The sequence below is a fragment of the Neolamprologus brichardi genome, chromosome 1 (assembly GCF_056152115.1).
Source record: "Neolamprologus brichardi isolate AB-2024 chromosome 1, ASM5615211v1, whole genome shotgun sequence".
Lineage (NCBI taxonomy): Eukaryota > Metazoa > Chordata > Actinopteri > Cichliformes > Cichlidae > Neolamprologus > Neolamprologus brichardi.
This window is the reverse complement of record NC_142104.1, coordinates 28,926,296-28,953,580: the sequence shown is the minus strand read 5'-3', so window position 1 is coordinate 28,953,580 and position 27,285 is coordinate 28,926,296. Positions and strand designations below refer to the sequence as shown.

Below are 27,285 nucleotides of genomic sequence, written 5' to 3'. Positions count from 1 at the left end.
AGAATTCCTCAGAAATTAAAGGAAACTTATATTCAATTCAATACAGTCAATACACTACAATTATGTCAAATTTCAAAAATTCATTAAAAATCATCCTTAGTAGTTGAGGTCCAACTTTCAACACATTCCTCTTCTGGGACACCTACTCTACCTGTGTGCCAAGTTTCATCCAGATTTACTGTAGAATTCCTCAGAAATTAAAGGAAACTTATATTCAATTCAATACAGTCAATACACTACAATTATGTCAAATTTCAAAGATTCATTAAAAATCATCCTTAGTAGTTGAGGTCCAACTTTCAACACATTCCTCTTCTGGGACACCTACTCTACCTGTGTGCCAAGTTTCATCCAGATTTACTGTAGAATTCCTCAGAAATTAAAGGAAACTTATATTCAATTCAATACAGTCAATACACTACAATTATGTCAAATTTCAAAAATTCATTAAAAATCATCCTTAGTAGTTGAGGTCCAACTTTCAACAGATTCCTTCTCTGGGACACCTACTGTACCTGTGTGCCAAGTTTCATCCAGATTTACTGTAGAATTCCTCAGAAATTAAAGGAAACTTATATTCAATTCAATACAGTCAATACACTACAATTATGTCAAATTTCAAAAATTCATTAAAAATCATCCTTAGTAGTTGAGGTCCAACTTTCAACACATTCCTCTTCTGGGACACCTACTGTACCTGTGTGCCAAGTTTCATCCAGATTTACTGTAGAATTCCTCAGAAATTAAAGGAAACTTATATTCAATGCAATACAGTCAATACACTACAATTATGTCAAATTTCAAAAATTCATTAAAAATCATCCTTAGTAGTTGAGGTCCAACTTTCAACACATTCCTTCTCTGGGACACCTACTGTACCTGTGTGCCAAGTTTCATCCAGATTTACTGTAGAATTCCTCAGAAATTAAAGGAAACTTATATTCAATGCAATACAGTCAATACACTACAATTATGTCAAATTTCAAAAATTCATTAAAAATCATCCTTAGTAGTTGAGGTCCAACCTTCAACACATCCCTCCTCTGGGACACCTACTGTACCTGTGTGCCAAGTTTCATCCAGATTTACTGTAGAATTCCTCAGAAATTAAAGGACATGTATATTGAATTCAATACACTTACTTAAATATTGCATCATATTCAAAAATTCATTAAAAATCATCCATAATAGTTGATGTCCAACTTTCAACACCGTCTTACTCTGGGCGACCTACGGTATCTCTGGGCCAAGTTACATCTCAATTCACTGTAATCTTTATCAAAAATTGAAAGAACAATTATATGTCAATGCTGGCTGTGTGCCTTTCAAAGTGACACTAAATAACAGAACTCAGGCACATCAGGGAATAATCCAAAAGGTGGATTTATTAAACAAAAACAACATACAAAATATCCCTAAACCATACTACATAACCTAAAAAGAAACAAAGGGACACTTAGAAGCACAAGAAAACAATACTATACTGAAAGGGCAAGAGACACAGCCCAAACATAATCCACAACTAAAACGCCAAAAGAACAAGTCATCCCACATAGCAGACGGGTGTTGCCTGGATCTGGTGTGAAGCCGGCACTGCTGGCTGACTTCTGGCATGGTAAGATGGCACTGTTTATGTGATGGCATGCTACATCTGGCCTGATTGGGTGAATGTGACATGTTGTATAGAGAACTTTGAGTAATATGGGTGAGTAAAAAGGCGCTATATAAGAATCAGTCCATTCACTGTCTGAACAGAGTTTTGTCATGACAGCATATTTGATTCACTGACTCGCTATCCGCCTTAGTGCAGCTGCCATACCATCCTGGGATGCAGTAAGTTAGTAGGCTCTCAATGGGCGAGTGGTGGAAGGTCAGCAGAGGATGTCTGGGACGATTGCATTAAAGGCTGAGCTGTAGTCCACAAAGAGCATTCTGGCGTAGCTCTGCCGCTTTTCTGGCGTAGCTCTGCCGCTGTTCACCCTCCACTCAGCACCGAGTGGAGGGTGATGGCATCTTCTGTGAATCTGTTTGCGCGGTATGCAAACTGGTGGGGGTCGAATTCTGGGGGGAGGTAATCCTTGGTGTGCTGAAGGACTAGTCTCTCAAAGCATTTCATGATTACAAGTGTGAGGGCCACAGGGCAATAATAGTTCAGGCTGGTGATGGGAGACTTCTTTGGCACTGGGATGATTGTGGCTGATTTTAGACAGGATGGGATGGCTGCTTCATCCAGTGAGAGGTTGAAGATTCTGGTGAAGATGAGGGTGAGCTGGTGGGCACATGGTCTTAGCACTTTACCATGTATTCCGTCTGGACCGGCTGCCTTCCTGGGGTTCACTGCTTGGAACACACATCTGACATCGTGCTCCGTTACAATGAATGGAGCGGTGCAGGAACTAGGTGAGGATGAGGATGGGAGCAGGGCTGAGGCAGATGAATGCTGCTGTTGTGGTGTTTCAAAGCGGGCGAAGAAGCCGTTTATTTCCTCTGCTAGCTGCACACTCAGGTTTTCTGTTTTCACAGTTCTGCCTCTGTGGTTTATGATGTCTATTATTCCCTGCCACACCTCTCGTGTGTTGTTGCTGGACAAGTGGGACCCCTGTTCAGGTCAGCTCGAGCAGACCTGTACAGAGCTCTGTCAACAGACCTGAAGTCGGCATTGTGGGCTTTGAGCAGACCTCACTGGTCATCCAGGGTTTTTGGTTTGGGAAAACCCGAATGCTTTTGTCCACAGTCACATTTGTGGTGTAATCTGTTTGAGTATAACCTGTTTTATTGTGAAAGGGGGTCCTGAAACAGGAAGTAGATAATAAAGGTCGGAGTTTGAGTGCTCTACAAGGTGTCGCCTAAATTCTTGCCTAAAACCACGACAACATTTGCAATACAGAACTTGATATAGTCCAGTACTGATCCTGTGAAAGTTTCTAATGCAATATATTATACTTTACCAATGTAACACTGCATGCCAAATCACTTTTGAAAATATCTGTGAATTTTGTATTGAAAAATGCAGGTATCTTTCAGATTTATTTTTATGTTATCAAAAATGTATTAAAAGTACAAGCATGAAAAATTACAAGAATGCAATAAAAACTATAACCAAACAAGCTTAATTTACAGTTTGAAATACAGAACATAATAAAAATATATAAATAACTACCTATTAATCCCCATATCCAAGTATCAAGACGTGTAAAAACAAATTACATTCTTTCCTCAGTTTCTATTAATAAGACTTAAATTTACATGAAATTATTCAAAATTATATACATTATTCATAAGGTGACAAAGAATTCAGAAACAACACGGAGAATGTCATCCAGGTAATTAAATCTCTAAAGGTTGATTCTGTTCATCTGGACGTAGCGTTTTCAATGGGAGAAAAGTTTCGTCACTCATCCAAGTGACTTCTGCAGTCTCAGTTGACTGCAGGTTTCCCTAATCTTATAATAATAATAATAATAATAATAATAATAATAATAATAATAATAATAATAATAATAATGGATTCCATTTATATAGCGCTTTTTGGGACCCCTCAAAGCGCTTTACAATTCCACTATTCATTCACTCTCACATTCACATACTGGTGAAGGCAGCTACAGTTGTAGCCACAGCTGCCCTGGGGCAGACTGACAGAAGCAAGGCTGCCATATCACGCCATCGGCCCCTGTGGCCAACACCAGTAGGCGGTAGGTGAAGTGTCTTGCCCAAGGACACAACGACCGAGACTGTGGGAGCTGGGGCTCGAACCAGCAACCTTCCGGTTACAAGACAAACTGCCAACTCTCATTATGCAATGTACTGTTTAAAAGAAAAATCTTTTTTTTTTGCCTTGACATCATACATTCATCTTCATTTCAAATAAGTAGTTATTTTTCACACAGAGAGCAATACCATTCTCCAGCCTCTGCTGTCCAAAACTACTCTGTATTCATCTGGAGGCACTGTGTGTGAAACCACTTTAAATAGCTCTCATGCAGGAACAAAGCAATTGTATAAAATGAAGTGAGGGAATGGAGCTATAAATAGATTAATATAGAGATATGAAAATAAACTTATATATAGACATAGAAACACAAGTTTTAACATTAATGTTTCTGGGATATAATAAACAATATAAGCATACAGGTGTCTAAGCAAACATTGTGGCATACAAAGTGAGAGAGTGCAGTGAGTCATGTTTATTCCTGTTCAATATGTGTCTGACACAAGTGGATGAATTAAAAAGTCTGACAGCAGCAGCAACAACAGGCAATGCCTTCCTGATGACTTTCTATCTGGTTACATCTTTGTCTTTGATGCCTGTATCCCAGCTTGAAGAGTCCTGGACCTTTTTTCTAGTCAGTGGGTGTGTAGGCAAACAAGTCTGGCTTGTCACCCAGTTGGATTTCCTGGTAATTGTCAGGTGGCACTATCTACAAATCAGGACACATTAACTATGATATTAAAAAATTGACATGATGACATAGTCCTTGGTCAGTTTACCAAGCATTTCTCAGTTTTGTTCTTTATAGTTCTGTTCATCATATCATTGTTTGTGAGTCCTGGATTATTTGATGATATGTTTACATTATGTATTCTTTTGTTTTCAGTTCCATATTGCTTTTAAGTGTAGTTCTTTTTAAGCATTCCACAAGTGGATGGAACACTCTAGTGTTAAAGCCAGTCTTGTATTCATGTCTGTTTACGGTTTTGTCTGTGTCAAGCTCGTGTGTCTTAGTCTGTGTTTTAGTTTGGTGGCCTCTTGTCTCTTTCTTGTGTTGAGTCTTACTTCCATTGTCTTCTTATTCCCAATGTATCCCTGCTGTGTTACACAGCTGTCTCCAATTCCCCTAATCACCATCCTATTTATACATTTTGCCAATCTCCCGGTCTGAAGTACATTATTCTATTCGATTCTATTATATTATATTTATACAGCACCAAACCACAACAACAGTCACCTAAAGACACTTTATGTTGCTGGTTAAAAACACAACAATAATACAAAGAAAGCCCCAACAATTTAAGTACCCCATATGAGCTAACATTTAGTGTGAGTGGGAAGGAAAAACTCCATTTGAAGAGGTAGAAACCTCTGGCAGAAACAGGCTCAAGGAGAGACAGCCATCTACTGTGACTGGCTGAGGTTGATGAAAAGGAGACAGGACAACATATACACTGTGCAAGAGATACATACTAACTAATGATTAAATGCAGAGAGGTGTATAAACACAGAAAGAGCAAAGAAGGAAAAAATTCATACATGATGGGAAGCCCACAAGAGCCTAGGCTTATTGCAGCACAAATAAGGGAAGATTCAGGGTCACATGATCCACTCTAACTGTATTATTTGTCAAAACTGAGGGTTTTAATGCTAATCTCAAAAGCAGAGACGGGTGTTTGTCTTCTGAATTAATATAGAATAGAATAGAATTCAACTTTATTGTCATTGCACATGTCACAGGTACAAGGCAACAAAATGCAGTTTGCATCCATCAAGAAGTGCTTTAGCCATGATATAGATATATTAAAATATATATTAGCAATAATATAGGTATGTAAGTATATTACAGAAATGGGTCTATTATGGTATGTTACAATGTACACGGTATAAAGGTATGTTATGAATATGCTATAACTATAAGTATGTACAGGCTATGAACAGGATATAAACATGAAAAACTATACAGAATATGAAATTAAAAAAACTATACAGAAATATGAGATATACAGCTATACACAAATGTGAACTATGCAGGTTATAAACAGTTGTAGAATTAAAAATTATCGTATTGTACAGAATGATGTGAGCTGCATCCACAAAAGAGAGGCCTGAGAGATGATTCCTGTTCAACCTTAAAATTCTATAGGAACCACAAGTACACTTAATATTCCAAAATTAAAATCTGGATTTCAAAGCGAGTCAGTGAAGACAATCAAATATGCTGTCATGACAAAACTCTGTTCAGACAGTGAATAGACTGATTCTTATATAGCGCGTTTTTACTCACCCATATTACTCAAAGTGCTGTATACAACATGTCACATTCACCCAATCAGGCCTTTTTAGGTTATGTAGTATGGTTTAGGGATATTTTGTATGTTGTTTTTGTTTAATAAATCCACCTTTTGGATTATTCCCTGATGTGCCTGAGTTCTGTTATTTAGTGTCACTTTGAAAGGCACACAGCCAGCATTGACATATTACAATTTTTGATAAAGATTACAGTGAATTGAGATGTAACTTGGCCCAGAGATACCGTAGGTCGCCCAGAGTAAGACGGTGTTGAAAGTTGGACATCAACTATTATGGATGATTTTTAATGAATTTTTGAATATGATGCAATATTTAAGTAAGTGTATTGAATTCAATATACATGTCCTTTAATTTCTGAGGAATCTTACAGTAAATCTGGATGAAACTTGGCACACAGGTACAGTAGGTGTCCCAGAAGAGGAATGTGTTGAAAGTTGGACCTCAACTACTAAGGATGATTTTTAATGAATTTTTGAAATTTGACATAATTGTAGTGTATTGACTGTATTGAATTGAATATAAGTTTCCTTTAATTTCTGAGGAATTCTACAGTAAATCTGGATGAAACTTGGCACACAGGTAGAGTAGGTGTCCCAGAGGAGGGATGTGTTGAAAGTTGGACCTCAACTACTAAGGATGATTTTTAATGAATTTTTGAAATTTGACATAATTGTAGTGTATTGACTGTATTGCATTGAATATAAGTTTCCTTTAATTTCTGAGGAATTCGACAGTAAATCTGGATGAAACTTGGCACACAGGTAGAGTAGGTGTCCCAGAGGAGGGATGTGTTGAAAGTTGGACCTCAACTACTAAGGATGATTTTTAATGAATTTTTGAAATTTGACATAATTGTAGTGTATTGACTGTATTGCATTGAATATAAGTTTCCTTTAATTTCTGAGGAATTCGACAGTAAATCTGGATGAAACTTGGCACACAGGTACAGTAGGTGTCCCAGAGAAGGAATGTGTTGAAAGTTGGACCTCAACTACTAAGGATGATTTTTAATGAATTTTTGAAATTTGACATAATTGTAGTGTATTGACTGTATTGAATTGAATATAAGTTTCCTTTAATTTCTGAGGAATTCTACAGTAAATCTGGATGAAACTTGGCACACAGGTACAGTAGGTGTCCCAGAGAAGGAATGTGTTGAAAGTTGGACCTCAACTACTAAGGATGATTTTTAATGAATTTTTGTAATTGACATAATTGCATTGACTGTATTGGGCTGTTCCATCGTAATGTGTGCGCACGCGTGCGCGTGTGCGCGTGCGCGGGTCTAGGCTTTCAATCGGGATATAAAGCGAAAAGGCGCTACCGTAAAGACTGGTGTAAAAGCGCAAGAAAATTTATGCGGCGGATAAGAGGCGGCTGGCTTGACCGCGGCTCACAAATGACGGCTCACTTTACCGCGGTCGTTCTCTGCCAGCCTCTCTCCCTTCTGACGACTGGGGTCCTTTCCCAAGTAAGGAGATGCACTGCAGACATATTTGGTGTCCAAGTCTGTGGCTATCCAGAACTTGATCCCAAATTTGTCTGGCTTGGTTGCAATATACTGTGTGAATGGACAACGAACCTTGGTAGGGAACAGCTGTTCATCTATGGTCATGTGTTCTCCTGGAGTGAAACTCTTAGCACAGTTCTCGTTGAAGCGTGTCCAGATGTCGGAGATCGCCGCAAATTTGTCCGTTTTCACCCGTTCTGCCCGCGTGTCCTTGTCATCAAATCGAAGCTGTTGCATAATTGAAATGAATCTATCTCGGGGCATTGTCTCTTTGATTACTGGCACCAGAAATCTTTCTGACCAGCAATCCACAATGGCACCAACGGGACACATGATTGCTCTTACAAACAGGATGGAAATGAATGCCATCAGTTCATGAACTGACAAATTCCAGTCCGGCTCTGTTCTGCGGGCTTGATGTACCGTACAGTCTCTGATGGTGTGCAGCATTCCCACGTCTAACAGGCAAAGGAAGCTTTGGAGCACACTTGTAATTTTACGCTGTTGGAAGATAAACAAATAGAGAATGGTAAATTTACATGAACCGCACTCTAAATGGGTTTATATAAATATCATATGTAACATGGCAATGACAAACCTCAGCAGACTCTGTGGGTCCAGCTTGCGCAGTGAAGCACGAGCAATTTGCTCCTGCACTGGGCATTCCATTGTCCTCCTCTACCCACACAGTGCCTTCTTTTGCCGTCTGGCTCAGACAGGGCTTCCCAGTACCACGGGGCCTCTTCCGAGGAGGCATGTTGGGTTCTTCTGTCTCCTTTTCAGATTCTTCTGAGGAGGTATCAGTGGCCTGCTGGACAAATGAAACCTCTCCTCCATCAGAATCTGCTTCGTCCATTTCCTGAAGCAAGGCCCAAGCCTGTTGCGCGGATAGGTTCTTCCTGGGTCGCAGTGATACGGAGGCCATCCTGATGTGCGTTCTCAGAAATGCGAAGAAGAAATGATTCTCCCTCCTGGTCGGTCTGCTTTTATGCACAGCACTGTGCTGTAGTCAAGCAATGCCACTCCTACACATACACAAATCTCTCCTGGTTGGGGGAGGGTGTTTTGCACAACAAAAGCAGGAGAACAATGGAGCTGAAGGCCTGTGAAAATCTCAGCGGGGTGCTAGCACTAGAATTATTGAGCCTTTTTTTGTCCTGCTGTCCCTACTACTACATTTACTAACCCTGCGCAAATTTGCGTAAATTCCCTGAACCTAACACCTCCTACTACCCTGCTGAGAGGCCTTCAGCTCCATTGTAGGGTTGTAACACAGATTTTTCTCTTGCCTTGGATCTGAGCTACTCTGAGTGAACAAATGCAAATGTTCCAGGCCTCAAAGATAATGGGTGGTTTGCACAACAAAAACAGGAGGAGAATCGAGCTGATGACCTGTGAAAATTTCAGCAGGGGTGATTAACACCTCGGGACTTCCACCAGAAAATAAAAAAGTCAGTAATTCTAGGAGGTCTTACCAGTAGGTTCAGGGGATTAGGTGTGGATATATAAATATATGTACAACTCTGTGTATATATGTTTATGGACAGGCATGCAATGTAGTGACAAGGATTGACAAGAACTAATATTGCATAATAGTGCACATAAAAGCTACTACTAATATGGTGTATTGTAGGCTGCAGGTACTTTGTTGTTGAGTCTGACAACGATTGGAAGGACAGACCTTTTCCTGGTTCTCTCCTGTCTCCTTAATCTCTCCTGGTTGTAGGTTGGGGGAGGGTATGTTTGCACAACAAAAGCAGGAGAACAATGGAGCTGAAGGCCTCTCAGCGGGGTGCTAGGAGGTGTTAGGTTCAGGGGAATTTACGCAAATTTGCGCAGGGTCAGTAAATCTAGTAGTAGGGACTTGCACCAGGAAAAAAAGGGGTCAGTAATTCTAGTGTTAAAAGATAAAACGGAGTCTGACGCACGCAACAAAACATCAACAATTCTTTTGTTGATGTTTTGTTTCACTTCAGAACTAAAGTATTAAATATAAACCTCAAGCTGAAGTATATTTAATCCCCTGCTGAATTTCTATGTTTGCTCACTTAGAAAAAAAAGTCTCTAGTTTTTACGGTAGTTTGATCTTAATGGAGCGAAACAGAATATCAGCACAAATCCAGAAAAAATACATAAATTTATTTGCATCATTACAGTTGGGTTTGGATGTCTGTAAATATTTTTTTCCTGCACAGTTTGTTATTGCAACATTTGGATTCTAATATGTTTTATATAGCATTGCTCCATGGTGAATGGGATTTTTTTAATGTGCATTTTAAATAAAAAAAAAAACAAAACAAAAAACGTCATACTATCACTTAGATATTTATCTGAAGTTATCTGGGAGTTTTAAATCTTGCTTTTAACTTGATGTCAGACAACGTTTTTATGATGTGACACTGTGGTAACATATGGTAGTTGTCTAGTAGTAATCGGTCCCTTTTATTGGAGGGGTGGTAAGAGGAAGGACAATGCAGCGCTGTGGATCCGATATCTGTGTTTCCACAGCAACAGATATTAAATTACGACGGGTGGTGGACTTTAAACAGAGGTGGAGGGACAGGTGACGCAGGCTTCAGTAAACTGTCTTCTTCCTGAACAGAAACGCAGCAGTCTCAGACATGGTAAGAAATTCCATTTTCCATCGAGCCTTTTTGTGCATTTTCTTACACAACAGACCATTTTTCTGTATTTGCCCAACAAGTGATGCCACACTATTGTCACCTTGCAGGCTAAATTCCTCACACAAGCTCAGATTAATGGTAAGATTCATCTACAGGTGCATGTTGTCGATCACTGTTTCACTCTGTTACTGATGTTTGAAATGATTTATTTGTACAAAACAACCAAACTCTCTTCTTTTTCAGTCTAATTAATTCCGGTTTACCAAAGATTTACTGTGATAAAGCTCCTCACTAATTACAACAAGGGGGGGAAAAAGTACTGTCATTCAAAAACTTTGTTTTCCCCACTGCAGAGTACAAAGAGTGCTTCTCATTGTATGACAAGAATCAAAACGGCAAGATAAATAACAATGACCTGATCACAGTTATGCGCTGCCTGGGTACAAGCCCCACACCCGGTGAAATCAGGAGACATCTACAAGTGCACAAAATTGGTAAACTATAGCATGCAGTAAATCAAAGTCTTTTTGTCTTTGAATAACAGCTTGTTGTGGGTTTAGACACATGAGTGTAGCATAAGGGACAAGTCTGAGAGGTGACGTTTAAATGACAGTAATTTCAAATTGCACTGACAGTCTTTACTACTACTGTTGAAGCATAAACTGGTGTTTGTGCTTTAAAATTCGTGGTTTTGTACATTTTTCTTACAGCCTTCTTAATGTGTGCTACACACAGTATAACACTATATATCCTTAAGAAATGCAGGGAAAAGACAGCAAATAAAAATAACAAAGGGCCTAAAGAAGTACAAGAGCAAAGGGCATTTTCTTTTTAAACTTTAATCATCAAGTCAAGGTTAAATAAAATGTACCACCTGATTTCACATTTGTGTTTAGAAAAGTCTGCTGAGGTGGAGTTCTCTACGTTCCTGTCAATAATGCACAGACAGATGCAACAGGAGGATCCCAAAGTGGAAATCCTGGAGGCCTTGAAGATGACGGACAAGCAGAAGAAGGGATACATCGAGGCATCTGAGCTGCGGGCCAAGCTCACCATGTTAGGAGAGAAACTCACAAACAAAGAAGGTAGAGCAAATGAGGTTTCTAATTAATGAGATGTTAAGTTTTTACTGATACCTCGCAACAATACGGCCAATATTAGATGATTGCGTAGTGTTTCATAATCCAAAGTGAGTCTTAAGGTCTCTAATAAATATCTTGAGGACGTTTCGATCTGAGCTCAAATAGCTGAGCTTGTAGGGCATTACACGACAGGAAGGACACCACTATGGTCTGTCTCTCCACAAAGTTTGTGAAATTCATTTTGGTAGTTTTAATCCTGCTCACAGGAAGATGCAAAGAGATGCACCTCTCCCCTTTGCAGAGAAATAACCGATAAACCATTTCCATAAGTACAAAGAACTTGTTAGAGCAATTCTTTGCTTCAGTATCGAACATCGCAACACCAATAAACCACCATTTATCTGAATACTTTATGACTGCAGTAAATATCAAATGGTGAATCAGGAGAAAAAAAATGAATTTATAAATGAACTCTGAACCTGTAGTTTTCCACAGTTGATTTCTTTAATGATACACGTGTTCTGCATCTTGACACAGTAACTGACCCACCCCTCAAAGTGACTAATCGCAGGAAGTTTGTCTTTAGAGCTGAGCCCAGAATCTCGTAGGTAATTACAATAGTTTCTCTCCTGGTATTTACTCCGTGGCTCCTAAAGGCCACTCCCTCCTTCCTGTCAGGAAATGCATTTGCTGTTGTGTTGCATGCTGATTAAGCGTCAATTCGTTTTCCCATCAGAGAGATATTGTGTGAAATATTTCACTAACACTACCTGACAGAATGAAGTCATAGCTGAAGTCAAACCCTGGCAGATGTCTGACCGTACAGGTCAATCCAACAGGGGGCACAAGTCTTGTGACACCAGGGGGACAGACTGGGCGACACCACCTTTGTACTGAACTTGTTCCCCTGACAAGCTGCTGAATATTTGATCCTCAGGCTTTGTTTTAATTTCCACAAAAAGCTCAAATCTGTGACTGATTGGCATATGATGCAGCTTAAGCGATTTAGCGTCACAACTCTTTGTATCGCCTAATTAAATCACAGACAATGTCTTACTTAGCAAGAAGGCTTTCTAATTTTGCTTGCACCCAAACACCTGAGTCCCTTGCACTTCCTGTCATTTAAGGACACTGGGAATTCTCTTGTTGATGTTTTGTTTCACTTCAGATGTAAAGCATTAAATATGAACCTCAAGCTGAGACTTTTAATGGAAGGACTCCTGCTGGGATTCGGATATCTGGTTAAATCTCCAGGGTGGATTTTTAAGTTTTTCAAAGCCACCTCATTCACACAGTGATGGGTCTCAGAGCAACATAAGCTGTATTTCAAAGTCTGTGGATGGGTTCTGTGTACATAAGGCTGTTTATAGTTAAATGAAGCTCAAAAGGCTTCTCAGTGGGGAGACATCTATCAAGTTTTTGGATTCCCGAACTGCTGAAGAAGATAGTAATGCCAATTTCCTAAAAGAAGAGACAACCATTTTGAGTATTCGGGACATTCAAGACATGAAAAAGTACTGGAATGAAAATCTTTAACTACACTTTTGTAGTTAAGTCAACAAGGGTCCATGGTGCATGATATGAAGAGACATAAACCCTTAGGAAACTAGTATGAGTACAGCTCACAGATAAATACTGGAAGGGAATATTTGTGACTGAAATATAATGTGTTGTGTTGCAAAATATTCTTTTCAGTCAATATTGTTTTTTTTTTTAATTTCATCTCTGTTAAATATCTCACAATAGCAACAGCAATAACACTAATTATAACCATAATTTATGGTGAGATTTGGCTCTTTATCCACTTATGCTCTTATGTTTTCTCCATCTTCCTCGTCTAGTGGACGACCTCTTCAGAGAGGCACGCATCAAGTCAAATGGGATCGTCAAATACGAAGAGTTCACAGCGATGCTGACGCTGCCACCTGTTGATTACTGATTTTTTAAAAAAAAGAAAACAACTACGTCAAACTTCAGGACAACAAGCTGGAAAACTGACTCTGAATATCAAGAAGGTGACATCATAGTCACATTTTGCACATGAAGTTCGGTTGTATTAAATTTGCCTGTTGGTACAGCAAAGGTTTTTCACAATGATTATTTCTTGAATATTTTATGATTAATGCACAATACAATACTTTAATTTCTTTCCATAACTCTCCTTTGTAACTGAACACTACACAGTACGTGTTAGCATGTGACCCTGGTGTAAAGCCATTAAATCCTCAGCGTCATAGCTGACCACGCTTCACCCAATTAAATCCTAGCCCTTGGGTGTTAATATTGACTAGTGAGTATGTACCAATCTCATCTTTTATGAGTTTCAAGTGTTCACACATCGTTGTTCAACAAGCTTGTATGTAAAACTTGTGGAATTTGAAAGAAAATAAATTCTAATTCCTGCTGGTATTTAGAAACTCTGACAGCTCCAATTTCTCTGCCATCTCAGATCTTGCATGCATAAATAACTGTCTCACATTTCACATTTATTAAAACTCTATTTAAATAAGTGACATCTCATATTTATTTTTCCTTTTATGAGGGCTACAGCCACAAAATCTTTGTGTTTCACATGTTTTAATTAGTAGCGTTTAGCACAGTGTATCAGTATGCATACTTAATGACAAAACACTCACAGACTAATTCAACGAATTCCATTTTCTCCACATTTATTGTATGGGCTAAACTTTAATGGTTCATTAAAGTCAATTATACCACGGTGTAAGTGCTGTGAAAAGATGCTACTTAACAATCTGCCTGCTTCAGTGTGAACGTGTTTAATGGCTACTACACATGTGGCATTATGTCCATTCAACATAAGTGGTTGATCTTATGCTTGGAAACCAACAATTTCATTAAATGTACAGAGATGAATCTTTAAAAATAAAACAAAGTACAGGAATAAATCACCAACAAACTAAAAATAATAATAATAACAATAAAAAACAACTATGCAACTAAACATGGCAGGTATGTAAAGTTCTTTACTCATCTAAATTGTCTGTAAATATAAAGGTTGTACATGTCAAAGCACTGGCTTGTTTTTGTCTTCGAAAATAAGAACTACTAACGAGAATAAATGAGCAAAGGTGTGAAAAACAGAACATTTTATCTTAGTGGTAACAGCAAGGCTGATATAAAACATCTATTAGTAAAGTCTGAGTTTCATGCAAGTGTGACCTGAGTTCACCTGTGCCTTCCCTGTTATGACATATCAAAATGTTGTAAAAAAACACAAATTAAATACTATGTCTGCTCCAAGATAAACAACTATCATTAGGATGCCCGAATACTGCCTAAAGTAGGCCAGGCTATCCATTACTTTGAGTTGCGAGATAAATAACCCTGGTCTCTAGGCCTAACATTTCAGTGGTGTTAATTGGCCCCAAATGCTTCTATGTCAGTGCTTAGTGGTTTTGTCCCATCCTTTACTGGAATCAGACAGGTTAGAGTCCTCATCCATTAGCCTGTTGTTTGGTAAAAAATGAAACATGCTCCCTTCTACACACATCAATAACCACCTGGCAGGTTTACCATCTAGGCTTCATTCGTCAGGTTATATCTTAGATTTATCATGGTGTCACAGTCCTTGGCTCTTTGTCATGATCCAGGCAAAGACTTTTCCCTATACAAAGTTAGGAGAAAAATCATTACATGTGTAATCCAGCAGCATGCTTCAGAGGTATTTCAATGGCCTTACTGATGTTTTCAATTTTGGTGAAATAATAAAATGCTTGCCACGGCACAACCAACACTTCAATTTATGCAGACTGTGTCTCTTCTGCCCACTTTTGTGATGAAGAAATGTTTTGTCGGCTTTGAAAATACTTGAATTACAACTTTGGAGTGACTGAAAACAACAATGCAATTATAGCTTAAGGCACATCATGCTCCTGGACATCAGATAAAAAGATTATTTCAAGCTTTGATATGTGATTAACTATCAAAGTTGGATACAAAGAAAAAAAACTTTTGTAATTTACGAGTTCTTTCATTTCCCAAGAAGCTGCTGCTTTGAACCACAAGTGAGTCCAGCAATAATCTCGTTGATAGTCACACAAAACACCAAAACATTTACATGTTTACTTGATATCAAGTTGGTAAATCTGCCACTGCATACATGTTAATGCTACAGTACTGTGCAAAATTCTCAAGCAACGCCTCATTTCTTTATATTTTGTTAGGAAAATAGGACGTAGGTGCAGCAAACACATGGAAATACAGTATATAAGGCAAAACCAGTCTGTACCTGTATTAATACATTTTATATTTGGTATGAGCACATTTATTCTTCAACTGAACTCTTAGGCAAGCTTCCTTCTCATTTCTATAAGTAGTCTTCTAAGAATAGTTCTCCAGGCTTCTTGAAGGACATTAAAATCTCTTCCTTTTTTGTTCCAATCTGTCAAAAATTATCCCTCACTACACTAAAACGACACTAAAAGAAAGTTTAGCTGTTTGGAAGCAAATTTTAAAAGGATGAGGGGTAGATCGAGACATTTGCACAGTGGTGTGCAATAACATTAAAAACGTGTCAAACAGAGCAACAAGCAACTAAAAAGGCAGGGGTACATAATAATCCTCTGTAATTGTAAAGTCATCATACATTCTGATGATGTATGAATCTTTGATAATAACAAATATATAAAAACTTGGCATTCACTGGACAGAATTTTAGGTATTACAATTCTTTTCAGCTACACTACATACATATGTAATTTGGTCCTTTTATTGTGATTTTTGACAAAAGGATATAGATATGTGATATGTGATGATTTTTCCCCTTTACGCCTTATGCTAAGTTATGCTTTGTTTAATAGCTTTACAGAAGCTTGCTTATTGGTTTTTAATCATTAGACATGTAAGAACATATATGACAGCTGCTTTCCAATTTCTGAAGAAAGTTTTTAATGATTATGTAATTATCATGAATTCTCATAACAGAACATGGCAATAATTAAACACCTAGAAAAGTATAAAATACCACATATTACTGATTCTTCCACTAATTTACCCTTCTGAATCTATTGTATTATGATGTGCTATGTTATCTTAATTTCCCTCCATTCGACTATTATTTTAATCAAGAGTTTAATAATATTATTGACATCAAATGATCCAGTACTCAAGAAGTTAAGGCACTGGGCCTGCCAATACCTGACATAATATGTTTGTTGGCTATGTGGCCTCAAGCACCAGGTATTGACTGCAGCTTTTCCTTTTGAAATGTACATTTTACTTTGTTAATAAAAGTTTGCTTAAACTGTCCCTCTAAGCGATTACAGTATAATAATCACAGCATAAAACCTAAGCTTCACATCTCTGCTCGCTGGAAGAGTATTTGCTATCTTGGAACCAAAGGTGACCCTATTTGAACAGTAGAAACGCTATGTTTGCAGGTAAAGCTAGCTAGCTCGATTAGCATAGTGTATCCATAGATTGGATAACATACAAACAAAATTCTTGAATGTAGTTTAATAAACTGCAGCACAGACTTCGTGTGGGCAAGTTGCTAATTAAATAAAGGCATGTATAGCTTATCTTATTAGCATTAACAAGCCATTTCAATCTGATATTCAAAAGCTGTAAGTTTGTTGGTGTAATCTTAATTTCTTCTTAGAGTTCTCTATTTTTCTTATATCTAAAATAATCACACTCTTTTACGCGTTGGTTTGTCGGCAACAACGACAGTAAAACTGTCATGTTGCTCCACCATCTGATTATTTATTTTCCACAAAAAATTTCACAATAAAGGCTCGATATCCTTTTGAGACTTTTCAAAATAAAACAGGAAATAACTACGAATGGCGCTTGCAAATTGTGTCAGTGCAGCGACTGTTTCTCTGTGCTGACAGAGGGATAGCATTCTTTTTTTTGGTAAAGGTCATTATAAATAGAATTTCAGAGACTACCTTTAACTTTTTATTGAAATCATTTTTCATGTTCACATGTGTAAACATTACTGGGTTGCACCATTGACTGTAGAAAACAACTGTTTTCTACAGTCAATGGGTTGCACCATTGACTGTAGAAAACAACTGTTTTCTACAGTCAATGGGTTGCACACATCTCCTAGCCACAACACAGCCACATTCAACATGTCTAAATCCGGAAGTAGCTCCTTCAGTCTTTTCTGGACAACACTGAACAGTTATGAATGGCTGATCTGAATAAACTGGCAGATGTATCGAGTTCCTCTGTCATCAGGGTCATGTCTGTGGGCTTTTTATCAAAGGCAGCAACTGCTATAATGAATGGTTTATTGCTTATAAGGAGAGCATTTAATGTTACCAGTCTTTGACATTTTTTTAATCTTGATTTTAAGTGCTTTTCAAACACATTCTGTTTTCAGTAAACTCTCTTAATGAACTAAATTCATCATGCTTCAGAAGAGAAGTGCCAAAAACACAAGCACAGGTCTTCGGTAAGCCATCTTTGTTCATGACCCTCAGGTTTTTCCCACCTATTTGTCTTCTTCCTATCCACAGAAAAACTGAAGGCTAATATCCATTCTCTTGTTTCCATTGAACTGAAAACCACAATCAAATGCAGATTTTGTGATGCAACCAAAACTACCAGTTGCAAGATAAATGCAGAGAGTGGGGGTGTGGTCACTAAACAACGGTGGCCTTCATAAGTCATGATAAATGTTAAAAGTGTAGGATTTGAAAAGAATGAAAATATTTCAGAATTGTTAACAGCCTACATTGGCAGGAGAGCACATTTATAGCATGTCTAAACCTGAGAGCCAAAACACCCACAAAAATTAGAAATATAGCTGGTTAAAATAAACTGAAATCACACTTTAAGGGACAGGGCTCTGCAAACAGTCAGTTATTTGTTACTTAGCAAATATGCACCACTTATTTTTTCTTTATGACATCTGTACCACTTCATGCTGTATGTAAAACCACAGTGAGAGCTATATCCTGTCGGTTCTAACATGTACAGTCTCCGTTGCTGTCCAAAAAATTAAAGCACTGTACCAGCCATAAAGATACAATAAATGAGTGGTTTGTCTATATCTAAAAATGCATCATACTGCTGGCTACATTGATTGGATACTCCCATGTCTAATGTAACAAAGAAATGTGCAGCAAACAAATATTTACAATCTTGCTACTTTGCTTGTTCCATTTCCCATTAATTTCATCAGCACAAACATGCAGAGTCCAGGTGTGTGTAAGAGTCATAACCAGTCCGTAGTTCAGAAAAAGGGCTCAGATTGTTGACTTTTAATGATGATTAGATTACATCACTCAGTGGTACAATCAGTGTGCTTGTGAGCGGTTAGTCTGCTGCACCTTAGCTGCGAGACCTGCTGAAGTGGGAGCGCTGGCTGCAGGATTTACAGCACTGTGCTTGTACGTTGGGGAGGTGGCAACGGCCGAGCCATCGAAGTGTCTGACAGAAACGAAATGTCAGCCGATCGTGGAGACAGACTGTTCCTGTGTAGGTGAGAAGCAAACAGAGGTCACACACACAAAGGTTAAATACAGACCTCATTCGGGACACATAAAGTCACATTTACTGACAATTCAACAAGCTGATATATAAGTAAGCAAGACCCCCTGAAATGACACATAGAGTGGATACAAAAGGGGATTAATAAAAGGAATCAGTAATTTAAATTTGTTCTTAAGTACAGGAGAAATAGTTTAACCTCGATTCTGAACTCAAAAGTATAAAACATGAACCAGAGCTCTTTGAGAAAGAAATGTGGAGATTAAATCAACTAGCGGTGTTGTGTGATCTCGTAAATGCCTGTTTTTAAGCATCAAAAGCACAATAAGTGTATTAAGGCACCTCTTAACACTAACGTGAGACTTCAAGTAAAAACACAGCTTTATGTCTACTGAAAATTAACTTTTTTTCTGCTCCAGATGTAATTATTGCCTACCATTAGTCCGTGCTTTCATAAGCATATTTCTAATATATTTAAAGACTGGGATCACATTTTGATGTAAGCTGATAAATCCTGTCTTTTTATGCTGGAGAAATAGTTGATCAGCGGTACTCATGTGCCCCTTTATTAACACTAATTCTAGTGCTCAGTGTTGCTGTTTCACGGTCTACATTTGTTTTAGACAAATTAAGAGTTTCCTGTGACTGCGCTAAAGTACTTCTTGCACCAGACCCTTAGATTTTCTAGACCCAGTGCATATTGTCAGAAATTCTTATTTCATCCACCAGCAAGGCACCCTTGTACCATTTCCTACATTTTGTTTCCCTCTACTCTCTATATCTATATCCTGTCCAAAAAAGGCTAAAAATGCCCCCAAAATAAAAGATTGTTTGTGACTGAATGTGGTTAAGTTGGCAATTATATCCCATTTGCTATGTGATAAAACAGCAGTTAGCTTTGATAGAGAAAATTTGTAAATCTGCGTCCATCTACATATACAGAAATTCACATAAATGTCTTGCACTCAGAGTCAACCTCACACAAAATCCCTCCACAGTGACGTAGCTGCTGGAGGATGGCAGGTAAATGCGCCTCTGTTTAATGACACTTTTCTATAGAAATCTAGCCCGAACACAACGCTAACTAATGCCCCTATCGAGATGCAGACTGACTCAGATTGATTGCAACATGTTGACAATCTGTCTGTGTTTATAAATTAGAAGCTGAGCTCCATTTCATGTGATGACATCTGACGACTTTGTATAAGCAGGAAAAAAAAAAGATGGATCTCACACAATGGAGCTGTTTTAAGCACAGAGTTAGCATGGAAAGAAAGAACAATGACCAAAAAAAGGAATGTGTGTTTACCTACTTTAGCCTGTGAAGAAACCTTTAAAGTGGTAAATGGATAACAGATTTCTACTGCTAGTGTGTTCCAAGCGCTTTTATAATGCAAGTTAAACTTGATTGTTGTGCGCACACGGTCATACCAGTGGATGCATGGATAACATTTCTTAAGAGCATCTGAGGAGCTGTTTTTTTTTCTGCCTACCCTCCTTTTTTAAACACCCACCACTGCTAAAAAATATTAAGGAAGAGAGGGACAGAAAAAGAAAAGCAGAAAGAAAACAGCCCCCACACCGCTGCTGAAATCTCCGTTTTGGTGGTTAATATCAACATTTTGGAGCAACAAAGGCAACTATTAATGGCTTAAACAGACAAAAATATTTCAGTGCTGTAGATCCTCCGCCTTTGAACCCATCCCCTCAATCGAGATGACTAAAGAGGGAAAGCAGATGTTAAAGGCGAATGTGAAAGGGGGGAAAATGGTGTTAGATAAAAATCATCATTGCTTACTCAATATATTTTTATATATCGAGATGGCCTATCAAGATAAAAATGTTACTTTTTCTCAACAACACACTGCACTAGTCTGTACTCTAAATATTGTTATACTATTTAAACATTTTCTCTGCATAATATAAACCTAAACCCATCGCTCTAGATTCTCAAAACTCCACTATGTAGAATTTGCAATGTCACTCAGTTCAGTTCACAGCTGCCTCTCAGTGCACAGTATTTCCTGTTTACTGCGCCTCTCTTTCTATTCCTCTTTCTGTAAAGAATAATAAACAACAAAAGAGAAGAGTGGGACTATGGGACTCTTCAGTTATATGTATTTTTTCACGGTCTGTGAATACAGGCTTGGGTTGGATGACAGGATGTGTCTCTGCATCTGTGGGCTACTATCTATAAACTGTGCAGACATAGATATATAGAACTAAAACATTTCACATATAATAAATAAATAGAATAAAAGTTGGTATTTTTTATTATTATCACTTTATGAAACACTAAAAGTTAACAACAGTTTTGCATAATGTAGCAAAAGCAACGTTCTGAATCTGTTGGACTTTAAATGACAAACTTTCTTTCACCACTGACAACAGCTTTGTGTTTAAATTAGTTTGCAGTAATTATGTTTTTGACACTTGTGGGAGAATCAGAGCCAAGTTGGGAAAAAATATTATCTTTTAAATTTACATTTGCATAATTAATTTCAGTTCTCAGTTTTCATTTATTTAGGGCTTTTCCTGTGCACTTTGTCAAGGACTCTCTCTTGTTTAGCTCTGAAAGAGATGCCTGCCAAAAACAACATTATGTGACAAGTGAAAGTGAACCAGAACACTAATTATGCCTTCAATATTGTCATTTTCTACAGTACTAGTGCAGTTGCAGTTACACTGAGACTGTGTGTGGATATTTTACATTCTCGCAGCCGCCTAACCTCCCACACCTTCTCAACACCCGCTGAGTCTGAAGTAAATCTGATGAATGAGCGATTACTGTTCTCTCTGTAACACCACCTGTCGATGTCGATGTCACAGCATAAGAGATTTTGATGACGATGACTGATTGCATTGGGCTCCCAGGAACATAAAAAAAGTTTTTATTCAAATGACATAAAGTTTGAAACTGATGAGGGAACCGCTGTCCTACATTGTGATTTCAAATTGAAGACTTTTTTCCTCTCACGTCAAATGAAAAAACGGAAAAATGTTTCTGCTTGGTCTGTGGAGTTCAACGGCAGCTGGAGAATCGTTTCATGTTTTTGTGGCCTCCAAACTCCTCCACTGGTGAATGATATACAATTTCAGTAAAGTATGCATGCTCTCTGAGGGGCATGTGGGCTGCTAGTTTGCAGATGAAATTGAGGAGGGGACCCCACTCCCACGCCCTGCCCCATATATGGCACTTATCTATTATGTACTCCAAGTTTCGGTATTTGGATTTTAATTTTCAGTAAAATATGACATATACTATGAAACCAAGACAGATACTTTTGCATGCAAAAGGTTATATGAAAACTTCATTAGTATCCTGCATTAACTCTGTGCTTTGGGAATGTTTGTCTGCAGACAGACGCTTAGACTGTATGTAGGTCATGCATCTGCTTGACCTCCCACTATTCTCCCTGTGGCCTTTCCCAGACAACATGCACAGACTGCAGAACTTATGTCACAGTGTTGCTGTGCTGGCCTGCAAAATCCCTCTGCCCTGTCCTGAAGATACAACAAACAGCAAACAGCACATGTCTATTAAAGCAACAGTCCAGCATTACTTCAAGACTGACAGATCCCCATCCAAAGACCAGCACCCTCTTATTTACCTAACATTATAATTGTAGCTGCCGTCATAGGCAACTCTCGCATTTAAGTTCATTTTATTAGATAGTTAAGGTTGAAACAATAAGTAGTTGAAATATTAACAAATAATAAATAATAAATAAATAGTAATTCATGTTTTGTTGAATAGATTTATATGTTTAAATGTGTTATTTGTGCTAACTGTGCAATTAGGTAGGAACCTTTCCTATAGTTCCGTCTGTTGTTGCTAGGAGGACATTTTTTTGGCTGTCACACTCAGCAAGCTAATTAAGAGAAGAGCCACGAGGTTTGCACGTCTACAGAAAGTTATAAAAGAGTGCTTTTTTTGGAACTCCCTACTATTTCTAGCACATCATCAATCTGCTGCCACTTTTATCAACAAGAGCACAGTGAACCCTGAGAGGCTGACAGAAGATTGTTTGAAATTAAAATGTAAATAAGCTGTTTAATAACCAGCAGATTACCCATAAAAGTACAGTATAGATGGTATATATGGAACTTAAATAAATAAATAAATGGAAAAAAAGTACATGTGTAAGTTTTTGATGCGTCACATACAGGTAACGTTCATTTTAATGCTATACGTCTGTTTTGTGAGGGCATATCCTCGAGGACTTTTTAAGCTACTTCTGACAGTACTTGATGAGCTCATACAATCTGGTTGACCTCACCAAAATTAGACTTGAGATGTATGTTCAGTAACAAAAACCTGACATATTCAATAAAAAAAACAGTAAATAAAAAGTAAAATTTGATTATTGATGTCCAAGGAAAACATCCATATTAATTCTGCAGTCAGAGTTCATGATCAGGACTTCAGAGCCTCTGCTGTGGTTAAGGTTGTGTGTGGGTGTGGGTGTGTGTGTGTGTGTGTGTGTGTGTGTGTGTGTGTGGGGGGGGGGTGTACGGTAGACTGCGCTCTTAAAAAGAGCATAATTAACAAATCCAAAGGGAGAAAATGCCACGCTGATTTTGTCCCAACGAATGCATCCCTGCTTCTACACGTGTAATGTCCATGTGAAGGATGACTTTGCATCAATTTCATCTCATCTTGGTAAGAAGCACCCACTGCTTCCTAGTAGGATATTAATGACACACAGCCTCGGTATATTGTCTGGCATACAGGACTCATAATATATCTTGGTTTCACACATGTTTTTACACGTTTTTATGCCACAGCACAGCGCATTCACAGTGAAAGTCAAAGGGTTTTTTTTCTTCTTCATCTTCCACTCCACGTCTCATCGGATTTTAATTAGAGAAGCTTTTGGAAATCATGAACTTGTAAAAAAAAAAAAAAAAAAAAAAAGGGTTTGATTTTTCGATTTGATTAGACCGTCTGTTAAAATATCACAATGATGAATTGACATGAATCCAGATTTCATCAAATTTCAGATGGCTTGTTGTCTAATTCATATCTGAAAAGATCCCCGCACTTCCCCATCACTGACCACGCGAACGCACGCCACACCTTTGAATTTGTGGCTGGAATTTAATGATCGTAAATCTTATCTTAAGAGATTAATTATATGGATCACTGAAACGCGTCTCCTCCATCGCTTTACATTTCTGTCACGCCTGGTCCCCTGTTAGCAAGAAATGTTTATGCTCTATGTCCAGTTTATATTTGTGATCACTCTCGGTTTGCTGCAGCGACTGAATGCCACTGAATTAATACCCGTCTGTAAGCTCTGATGTGGAGTGATACTTCAAGTGATTAGACAGGAGAACTGCTTTATGTCACAAGAAATGGGCTCATTTGAACAGATGCCAAAACAGTGGTGCAAGGTCAAACTTTAATCCATTAAAATCGATTACACTGCACACTCCGAATATTTTTTTTGTTAATCATCTTCAGTATTTCCTTCAATATCATCTGTTTAAAAAGGTCATGACTGAAGCTTTGCTGCTTTTATGTTTCCTTAGTGATCCTAATCATTGTTTACAATAACATATTTTAATGTCATATTTTAAAAAATATCATAAGTCAACATTTAAAGTGTAGTATCATTAGGTTTTCTCCACTTCATGTTAGCTAGCACACAATGAGTCACTGGTTTTAGTTTGATATGCTATAATTACACCCTGATAACGACTGTGTTTAGTCTGTTCCTTCCCATTCCATGCAAGGCCACCTGGGTTGGCTGGAAGACTGTTTACTTAGCCTAGCAGGGCGAAGGACACTGTCTCAGCTGAACTTCGACGCTTATTCCCTTCCGATGCTGCATCCTTTACCCACCCCTGTTGCTTGTCATGTGTTTCTTTGGTGTATTAAGAATTTTTTCATGTGCTATGTGCAGAGGTGTTTTTTTTCTGTTTTTAAACTGATCTCCCTGTTGGAGCTCAGTCTGGGGGGACTTCCCCATGTGATGTTTTGTGTAATGTATGTATGGTCGGAGGGTAAGATGGCGCCGCCATTGCGTGCAATAGGTCGGCAGCCTTATGAAATTTCCCCTTGTGGGATTAATAAAGGTATATCAATCAATCATGTGCACTACTCAAGAAACCAGTACTATGCTAATAAAAAAAAAGAGCTGAGATGTTCCTGCTCTGTACTCCAACACCCTGACAGGGCATTAATCAGTTCAAACAGGCTTTATTGACAACAAGGAGGAAAAAATAACCTTTGTCACCATCTGATTACCTTATTCCAATGAAAATCCACAAACACATTATTGACTGTAACTGAGGGTGAAACACAAAGCTAACATGGCCAAATATTTGCTGCCACATTACACAAGCCTCAAATATTTATCATTACACTTTTACTCCTCTGTGCTCTCAAAATGTCAGCAAAGATGGCATTCAGACTCCAACAGGCTGCCCTCTGAGGAACACTGTGATTTCATTTCTGATATATGCAGCAGAAATGCCAATGAACTGCTGTGGCCCAGATCAAAACAACTGAAAGTAAACGGTGTGATTATTTAATGACAGAAGACACGTAAACAAGAGATGTATTAGTGATTGACAGTCTTTGGAGGTTAGTGCCTTTTATAAAAGCGTGTTCTACACTAAACACCTTTAGCACTACTGTTATGGCATAACCAGGTGTGAGTGGGCACGCTTCACCTCACAGGTATACACTGAATAGTTGGCAGTGAGAGAACCACTTATGTTATAAAACGGCTGCTATACCTCACTCTGTGCAGGTGACCTTCGTCTACAATCACCTACAGTAATGAGAGGCTATTGCAGAGCCAGAATGTACTTAATAAAAAAGATCGAAAGTGAAAACCTTTATCCAATAAGAACGAGTAAAAAAAAAGATGACGCACAGCCAGCAATTCTCCAGTTTTGAATGGAAGCTTTGAATGTAAATATCTCCTTCTTGGCTTCATTTGAAAAAGAAGTTTCAGTTCATCTTGTGCGTGCCCGGTTAACAAAGAAGGCCTTTCAGGCTAACATACTCAGTCTTTCCACTTATCTTGTGATGTGGCACCATTAAAGAAACGCTGATAGATCCTCTGCTCCAACGGTTTTATGGAGATTTGCTTCGATATCACCTTGTATATTATTTTGTACTAGAAATAACAATTGTAATTGAATTTTGTTATTATTTTCATCACTATTTTGATGGCACAATACAGGTGGAAAATTGAGCCAGCTATCTAGCACAAAGTCCACGCAAGGCTCAACTGCGAGAAACAGACATCACATAAAACTAATTCACCCACATCACTGGGTTTGTTTTCTTTTAACCCCTTATGCAGTCTGTACATTTTGTTCCGCCTTAATGTCACTTGAGATTATGTCGGAATGACAATCTTAACTCATGTTGAAGCTCCACGTAATTGCCATTTTAACCAGTACCCTCACACCCAGAAGAAGAAGCAGTGGATATTGAAATGTTATCTTCACCTTACTGGTGTCAGACATTTTCTCCCGTGTTAACTGAATCAAACTCATGCTGCGATCTCCCTCGGGATTTCAGGGAGACGCTAAGAAGCAAGAAAGTTCACGCACCGATCTAAGCACTGATCACGTGGGCTGGTAATAATAAACACCACGTGTCTCCGCAAGTAATGCTCGATATGAACCACGCTTGTATCATCTCATTTCAGGGAGTCAACAATAAAAGGCAAAATAGCTCACAATGCATGAACTTGGCAGCCTTTATCTTATAAAATGATTACAAACAAGCAAGCAACGGTGTGTGTACGTGTGTAGGTGTGTGTGTGTGTGTCACACCCAAGGTAAATGATAATATTGAGGTGAATGTGGATTCTCTGAAGATGCATCACAGAAACACGAAACTGTTTGTGTAACAAACAAATTAGGATCCTTCCACCGAAGGTAAAGTGATGTTTACACGTCTGTGAACTGGCCGGTTGGTGGATGCTAGATTTGAATTTCATGTAAATTACACATTATTTCTGTCTGATCACGTGTTGCATATGAGTTTGTTCTGTCACAATACATGACACAGACCTACATTTTGCCATTTGGCGTGTAACTACTGTAAAAAAGCTGATTGGTTCAGCTGGAACAAGAGAATCGTTGCTTTGGAGCGCTTTTAAAAAAAAATCATAATATGACATTTTGAGTAATTTAACATGTTTAGAACCAATTATTTGCTATCAAACACCCTAAAGGAAATACACAAAAAACAACCCACATCTGCTTCTTAATCAGTTTCCTCTATTTAAAATGTCAGATTAGCTCGGGACTGGAGCCGACCACACAAAGAAATTTAATGGCTGCAGGACATTGGCAGTGTGTTTTGATCATTCTCAGTTAAAATTCTTAGTTAATATTTTTTTTGTTCATCATCTTCAGTATTTCCTTCAATATCATCTGTTTAAAAAGGTCATGACTGAAGCTTTGCTGCTTTTATGTTTCCTTAGTGATCCTAATCATTGTTTACAATAACATCCTTTAATGTCATATTTAAAAAAATATCATAAGTCAACATTTAAAGTGTAGTATCATTAGGTTTTCTCCACTTCATGTTAGCTAGCACACAATGAGTCA

General features: G+C 38.1%; 2 protein-coding genes across 3 annotated transcripts in view; one reads left to right on the top strand and one right to left on the bottom strand.

Moving 5' to 3' along the window:
- The first annotated feature begins 10,121 nt into the window (after positions 1 to 10,121).
- calml4a (calmodulin-like 4a) lies at positions 10,122 to 13,589 on the top strand. The gene is made up of 5 exons (XM_006793860.3): positions 10,122 to 10,156; positions 10,264 to 10,294; positions 10,510 to 10,650; positions 11,053 to 11,241; positions 13,080 to 13,589. The coding sequence occupies exons 1-5, from the start codon at positions 10,154 to 10,156 to the stop codon at positions 13,175 to 13,177; spliced, it is 462 nt and encodes a 153-aa protein (XP_006793923.2). The 5' UTR covers positions 10,122 to 10,153; the 3' UTR covers positions 13,178 to 13,589.
- Positions 13,590 to 17,250: 3,661 nt separating this feature from the next.
- adamts7 (ADAM metallopeptidase with thrombospondin type 1 motif 7) overlaps positions 17,251 to 27,285 on the bottom strand; it is a 71,392-nt gene continuing 61,357 nt past the window's right edge. For both annotated transcript variants that reach the window (XM_087840596.1, XM_087840597.1), the window contains exon 24: positions 17,251 to 18,686. In XM_087840596.1, the coding sequence (XP_087696722.1) occupies positions 18,544 to 18,686 (143 nt within the window). In that variant the 3' untranslated portion in view covers positions 17,251 to 18,543. The remainder of the gene's footprint in view (positions 18,687 to 27,285) is intronic.

Bases quoted from the DNA above. Each gene is read 5' to 3' on its own strand.
- calml4a (XM_006793860.3), top strand. The intron at 10,295-10,509 runs GTAAGATTCATC...TCCCCACTGCAG, and splicing joins CACACAAGCTCAGATTAATG to AGTACAAAGAGTGCTTCTCA. The intron at 10,651-11,052 runs GTAAACTATAGC...ATTTGTGTTTAG, and splicing joins TCTACAAGTGCACAAAATTG to AAAAGTCTGCTGAGGTGGAG.